At 55.8% G+C, this 7108-nt stretch overlaps 1 protein-coding gene across 1 annotated transcript; it reads left to right on the top strand.

Moving 5' to 3' along the window:
* The first annotated feature begins 2278 nt into the window (after window positions 1-2278).
* On the top strand, window positions 2279-6921 carry AIFM2 (apoptosis inducing factor mitochondria associated 2). Its single transcript, XM_032191333.1, has 8 exons — window positions 2279-2458; window positions 3030-3145; window positions 3843-3962; window positions 4281-4373; window positions 4665-4773; window positions 4862-5014; window positions 5688-5888; window positions 6497-6921. Exons 1-8 carry the CDS (start codon window positions 2284-2286, stop codon window positions 6649-6651), a joined length of 1122 nt encoding a protein of 373 aa, XP_032047224.1. The 5' UTR covers window positions 2279-2283; the 3' UTR covers window positions 6652-6921.
* Window positions 6922-7108: the final 187 nt, after the last annotated feature.

Below are 7108 nucleotides of genomic sequence, written 5' to 3'. Positions count from 1 at the left end.
CACCCACCACAGTTTTGGCTCCACAGGGGCGGTGAAGATGTGCCCTGCCCGAAAACCAAAGGCATTTGCTGGGCTTTTTGGGGCACGGTTTCCTCCCAGGGAGGAGCTTCACCACCAGGAGCAGGGGGAAGTTTTGTGACCCCAGCTCCCCACGGCCGCTCTTTCGCTGCTCATGCAGCCCAGCTGAAATGCAGAGAGCTGTGAGCTTTGCTTTTTTTTTCCCCAAATCCCCTTTTTTTTTTTCTTTTTTCCACGTGGGATCTGCCCGTCAGTGCACGTGGATGTTTTGCCCAGCCCGACCGACACAAGGTGGCCTTGGTGCCGAGGGCTGTGGTCAGCAGCTGGGCGATGCCACCGAGGAACTGGAAATGAAAAAACGAGCGTGGTTGGAGAGGGAATAAATAAAGCAGAGCCTTGTTGACTCTCGTTGAAAGCAGATTTTATTTATAAGGTAAAAAACAGGCAGTGGTGACGTTTAAGAGCAGCCGGGAACTGGCCTGAATTGATTTTTCCAGGCAATTCTTTGCCCTGGGTTACCCGGGGTGGTGGCAGAGACCCTGTGGCACATGGGAATGACCAGAGCTCGCTAAGAGCCGTCCTAAAGTCCAAAGCAATCCCTTCATCACACCTAGGGAAACGCCGGCACCTTTGCAGGGAAGCATCTCTCAGCCCTGCACCTGCTTTTGTGGCAGGACGAGGGGACAAGGAACGTGCAGAGCAGGGCAGGAGGCAGCCCCGGGGCACCTCCGAGGTGGGACGAGCACCCCGCAGAGCCCCTTCCCTAAGCAATATTCCCCCTACAAACCCTCTCTGAAGCCAGCCAGCTCTTTCTGCAGCCACCTGCCCGCAGACAGCCGGATAAATGCTGTCCAACACCGCGTTTGCCAACGCCGGGCACACACCTGCCTGCAGCGAGCTCCCCGCGCCCACGCTGCCTTGAGCACGGATTTTTTTATCCCCATTTGCCTGGGGCTCGAGGTGAGGCTTCCTGAGCTGGTCACAAAGGCCCCTTTTAGCTGGGCTGTTTGCTCTGGGCCCTGTCTGTGCCGCCGGCCTTGTCCTTCTTGTTGGTGCATCTCCGGCTCACTGGCTTGGAGGATTTTCCCCGTGTTTTTCAGCAGTGGCCCTGACCTTCTGGTGTGAAACCGGATTCTCCTGAGCACCCCCTCTGCCCGCCAGCAGAAACCTCACGGGGGTGTGGAGCTGCCCCTGCCACCGGCTTTGGCTCGACTTGAAGGCACTCCGAGGAAAAACAAACCCACCCGGGGCCATGCCCGCGGATGTTTTCCCTTTGTCTTGGAGGCAGGTTTAGGGGATTTGCGTTGTGGCCAGCAGAGATAGGGCAGGAACAGCGCCTGCTTTGTGGCAGCCGCGGTGCAAATAGCCCTATTTAAGGATTTTTTGGCACCCTCCATGCTTGCAGGGCCTCTGTCAGCCTCCCTGCGACCAGGACACCCAGCACGTCCCCGTCCCACGCCGAGCTGCCTGCACCCTCTGGCGGCCACGCCGCCTCCCTCGCAGCATCCCACCGGGACGCCCTGAAAACGCTGCTCCCACCCCAAAACCTGGGCATGATTTGGGGTTTTCTGCCTCCCGGCTACCTCCAGCCGACGGCCAGGACCAGCCCTGGAGGAGCGAGCTCAGCTCGGGGCCCACCTCCTTGGTTTTCCTGAAAAAATACAAATTCCTTCCTCCATCCCCTGTGGGTGAGGGCTGGGGGGAGTGCTCCAGCCCTCGATGCGGGGCTGGTGGGCACTGCAGGAGGAACAAGGAGCAGAGGCGGCCTTCAAACCCTCCCGTGGAGCACAGGGCAGCGCTGCCAGCAGCGTGCCCGGGAGCTATAATTACCACGGGGCCGGCCGCCTATATTTATCCGCAGTGCCACAGGAGCCAGAAGACTTTGGGGCGGTGATTTCTGAGCTCTGGGCGCCCTTTTTGCTGCAAACTTCTTCATCCCCAAGGGGAGAAAACCATTTAAAACGTGCTCGCAGCCCAAGGAGCTCGAGGGCTGCAGGTGGAGGCTGGAGCTTGCAAAAACGCTGCTGCAGATGGAGCTGCAGGGGCGCACGGCTCGGCACAGCTTGGCACGGCTCGGCACGGCTCGGCACAGCTCGGCACGGCTCAAAACAGCTCAGCATGGCTCACAAGAGCTCAGCATGGCTCAGCACGGCTCGGCACGCCCCGCAGGGTGCTGTGCTGAGTCAGGGGGCGGGTAAGAGGCGGGCCAGCTCCTGCAGCACTGCGCTGGAGCCTTCCTCGCCCCCCGAAGAGGAGCGTCGAGCCATGGGCTCCCGGCTGTCGCTGGACGACTCCGTGCGCGTCGTCATCGTCGGCGGTGGCTTCGGGGGCACGGCGGCCGCCAGCCAGCTGAAGGCCTGGGCCGTCCCGTTCGTGCTGGTGGATATGCGGGATGCTTTCCATCACAACGTGGCTGCCCTCCGGGCCTCCGTGGAGAGCGGTAAGGGGCGAGCAGAGCCAGTGCCGTGGGCCTGCTGCCTCGTGGCCAGCTCTCCTGCTGCACCCCGGGGCTCTGAGGGGAAAAGGGAGGAGCAGGGCAAAGGAGGGGCCTCCCCGGGCCCTGCCATGATGAAATGTTTGACATTTTCCACCTGGAAAACAAGCACTTGGCTCGGGGAGGTCCCACGCACCGTCTGCGGTCGGCAAACCCCGTGGCTCACGGGAAAAATGAGGCATAATTATCCGGATGCTCTTTTTTCTTTTTTTTTATTATTCTTCAAGAACTTAAAAAAAAGTTCACTGAAGTGAAACTCTTGGTGTCTGGAACAGGCAAAGGGATGATGTGTGAAATGCTGCCTCACTCAGCAGCGAGGCCACACAGGACCAAGTTCAGTTTCAGCCTTGTCTGGGGCACCCAGCTCACCCCAACCCTCCAGGAGCTGGGGATTTAGGGGGGAAATTCAGCTTTCAGGGCTAGGAGCAAGCAGCAGAATGACACCAAAACCTTTGTGGGGCTTGTTAAACCTCCACCTGGAGGAAGATCTCTTCCTAACCATCTCCCCCTGCCCCAGGATTTGCCAGGAAGACCTTCATCTCCTACTCGGCCACCTTCGGCGACAGCTTCCGACAGGGCCAGGTTGTGGGCATTGACCCGGCGAGGCAGCAGGTCCTGCTCAGCAATGGCGAGGTGGGTGCTGAGAGAACTCGTCCCCAGAAAGCTGGCAGCCTTTTGGGGTCACCCGCTGACGCTGAACGCCAGGCTGCAGCGGGGTGTGCTGTGAGGCTCTCCTCCTCGGGTTTTCTTCGGCCGGGTTTTGGCTGCAGGAAGGCGGTACCCCCAAATCCAGGCGTTGTCTGGTTGGAGAAGGGATTTGGGATGAAGGCTGCAGGCAGCTCTGTGTGTTTGGGGTCCTCTGGCAGGGGAGGGAGCGGGCTCATGGAGGGCAGCACGCTGATCTGATCGCCCCTCGGCCCGCTGAAATACCTGGCCCCAAATATCTGTGCTGCAACAGGGGCGTGCGGCAAATCCTCCATCCCACCTGGTGCTCTGATAAGCTTTTGTTCTCAGGGCTGGATTTAGAGCTCAATTAGCCCTGGAGCTCAGATCCTTATCTGACCACAGGAATAAACACAGGGAAGGAGCTCCAGGAGCTCGTCAGCCCCAGTATCTCACCTCTGTTCAGAAGGGGGTGAAGGTGGGAGGTCAGCCTGTTATCTGTGTCCCTCCGGACTCTGATCTCAGAGTTCCAGCTGATCTCTGGAGCCCTCTGTGACGGCAGCTTCAGCGACTGACACAAACACCGGGTTACTGCCTGTAAGCCTGTGGTTGTTCAGACTCCCTCTGTAAAAGGTCTAACACCCCCTCCCACCCTCTGCCCTCCCAGGAGCTTCACTACTCCCACCTCATTCTTGCAACAGGCAGCGATGGGCCGTTCCCTGGGAAGTTCAACAAAGTCATCGACATGGAAAGCGCCATCCAGGCCTACGAAGACATGGTTAAGGAGGTGAGGAATCAACTTACCAGACACAGCTACCCGTGTCCGAGAAGGAGACCACGATGCCCGGAGGGGTTGGACAGGGAGCATGAGCTAGCTCGTGTCCTGCACGCCCCGGGGGAAGCACGATCTGCACAAGGGGAGACCTGAAAAGCTCAAAAGTATCACAGTATAGACAGGCAGGGCGCATGGGGTTCTCATTTTTGTCTCCTCTTAACAAACCAGGTGGTTTACTGGTGTCAGGCTGACGCCGTGCATCGGGAGGGGCTGCTCGCAGGGCGGCTGAAAGCCTTTCTCTCCTAACACCGGTTTCTTCTTTACTTCGAGATCGAGAAAGCTGAGCGCATCCTGGTAGTGGGAGGGGGAGCTGCCGGCGTCGAGATGGCTGCAGAGATCAAAACAGAGCACCCGGCCAAAGAGGTAGCAGCACGTTAGTTGCTTTGACTTGTTTTTGAGCCTGTTCTTTGATGGGCCTGCTGGAGGTATTGGAGATGGCTGCGAATCAGGAGCTTCAGACGCAATGCCAACCTTCCTCCCCGCTGCCTCCTCTTCTGGGAGCACCCTTATAGCCTGCCACCAGCAATTTTTGGCATTTGGCATCTCTTTGGGCATTTTAATGGGATGGAAGGCAGCTGTCTATTGCTGCTGCTGCCACGTGCGTGGTGTCCTGGCCTGTTGCTGTATCCCCATTTGCTGCTTTGTCCCCAACAGGTCACCCTCATTCACTCCAAAATTGCACTAGCTGATGCCGAGCTGCTCCACAGCGTCCGTCAGGAGGTGAAGGAGATTCTCCTCCGGAAAGGAGTGCGCCTCCTGTTAGGTACGGGCTGAATGCCTCTGAGGATCTACAAGCTGCTCCTCCTTTCGCCTCGAAAATGTTTGTGACCCAGGGCTCTCTGTCCCAACAGGTGAAAGGGTAAGCAACGTGGAAAACCTCACAACCAACCAGTTCCAGAAGGACATGGTAGTACGGACAGAAAAAGGCACCGAGGTGGCTGCCGACATGGTGGTCCTGTGCACGGGGATAAAGATCAACTCTTCAGCATATGCCTCCGCGTTCGGTAAGTGAGAAACACCGCGCGTGGGAGAGCAGCACAGCTCCTCAGTGCCTTCTACTCGAGTACCGGGAGGTTAGAAATCAAACTTAGGTTGTTCCATGACACAGCAAATGCTCCAACACCGCATTGAACACTCAACTGTGAAACGTGACCTCCAGAAACGTACGGATCACAAGGCTCTCCACCTTCTCCAGCTCCTCCTAATACCTGCAGGAAACCTCAGCGTCCTGGGTCAGCGTCAGGCAGATCACACCTAGAAGCTGGTGACAACTCCTGTCATCAAGGCCAGGATTGCCTCCCAGATAACGCGCTTGCAGAGCTCCCAGCACAAAGAGGCTCAGCACATTCAGCATTTTTGCTGCACAATCAGTGCCACAGGGCATTGAGCGGATCAGTTTTTCAGTAGCACACCCTCAGTCTGAGTCCCTTACAGCCCCACGACACCCATGGAGTGCTGTGACCATTACCCAGTCCCTTTCTCAGACCTTAATGATTCCACGTGCCCAGACATATCAAAGGATAATTCGTTGTATCAGAGCATAATTAACTCCAGCAAGGCAACGAGCATCTCCTTCTTGGTGTAGAAAAGAGGATGAAAACCTAACTCCCCTCTTTGTGTCAATGACATGTTGGTGGCATCAACCCCAGCCTGAAAGCTTACTCTTTGGCCCAGCAGGAGAGCAGCTGGCGAGCAACGGAGCTTTGCGTGTTAACGAGCACCTCCAGCTGCAAGGACACGAGAACATCTACGCCGTCGGGGACTGCGCAGACCTGCGGGAGCCCAAGATGGCCTACCACGCCGGGCTCCACGCCAACGTGGTGGTGACAAACATCATCAACAGCCTGACACACAAGCCGCTGAAAACCTACCAGCCAGGTGAGGTCGTCTCTCGGCAGCTGGCGTTAGCTGTTGAGCTGCTTTTCTGCAGATTTAACACGTCTGTATCAGAACTTGCATGGGATGCTAGTTAGAGTGGGGGGGGACCCACAATTGGGGTTGGCTGTGTAGGCTTCATCTTAGTTCTTGACAAAGACCCTGCAGAAGTTAATTACCTGCGTCAGCCTAGGTAGGGAACGCATCCTTTCTTCACTAACATCTTCCTAATTAATCTACTGGTGGGTATCTGCCATTCATCAATCTTGGTTCCTTTGCTTTACGTTCCTTACTGTCCAATTAAATCCTAGAAATAAGGAGAGGACTTGACTGTCTCCTTCCTTCTCCCCTTAAATGATACAACAAGCACAAACTGAAAAATCTAGTCCAAAAAAATCTAGCTAGGTGATGGGTCTCACTGATAAGCAACTGATTTGCAAATACTGACTGTAATTATCTTGAAAGCTGTTGCATGTGGATGGGAGATATCTGGACAGCTGTTGGGTTTTTAAAGGTTGCAGAGGAGGCTGCTGGGGCCAGCACCTACATGGAGTACGGTTTGATATTAAGCTTTGAAACTGCTTCATTTAAGCTCTGTCTCTTTTTTCCAGGCTCCCTAACCTTCCTGCTTTCAATGGGTAGGAACGATGGCGTAGGGCAGGTGAACGGCTACTACGTGGGACGCCTCCTGGTGACCATTGCTAAGAGCCGGGACCTGTTTGTCTCCAAGAGCTGGAAGACAATGGGACAGACAATGCCCTCTTAAAGGGGACTAGAAACAAACCCGCAAGGAATTCAACATCTAGAAGAAGGTGAGGGCACACTATTGTTGCTTGGACAGACCGATGCTGTCTCCCACACCACCTCCAAAAGCCACCTGTAAAGGGGAAGGAGGCACCTTCCAAATTAACGAGCAAAGATCTCACCATAAAAAACAAGGAAGGAACACTTCGTTTACTTCCCCGGTGAGATAGCTCTGAGCAAGAAACTTGGTTTACCTCCATTTGTAACAATAAACACTGTGGTTTGCAAAATGCGTGGCTTGTTTGTTATGTGGTTTTTCCCTGGCTTTCTCTGCTCTAGCTTCTAGGAAGGTATCTGCCTGTCACTCGGGTCCAGACCTGGCACCGGCTCTGCAGCACGCAGGAAGAATGGCTTGCAGCAGTGCCTGTGCAAAACCCACCTAGAGCCTTGAAAAGGTTGTGGTGATCCTGAAACTCCGC

Source organism: Aythya fuligula, chromosome 7 (genome assembly GCF_009819795.1).
Source record: "Aythya fuligula isolate bAytFul2 chromosome 7, bAytFul2.pri, whole genome shotgun sequence".
In the NCBI taxonomy this organism is placed as follows: domain Eukaryota; kingdom Metazoa; phylum Chordata; class Aves; order Anseriformes; family Anatidae; genus Aythya; species Aythya fuligula.
This window is presented reverse-complemented; position numbering and strand designations above follow the sequence as displayed.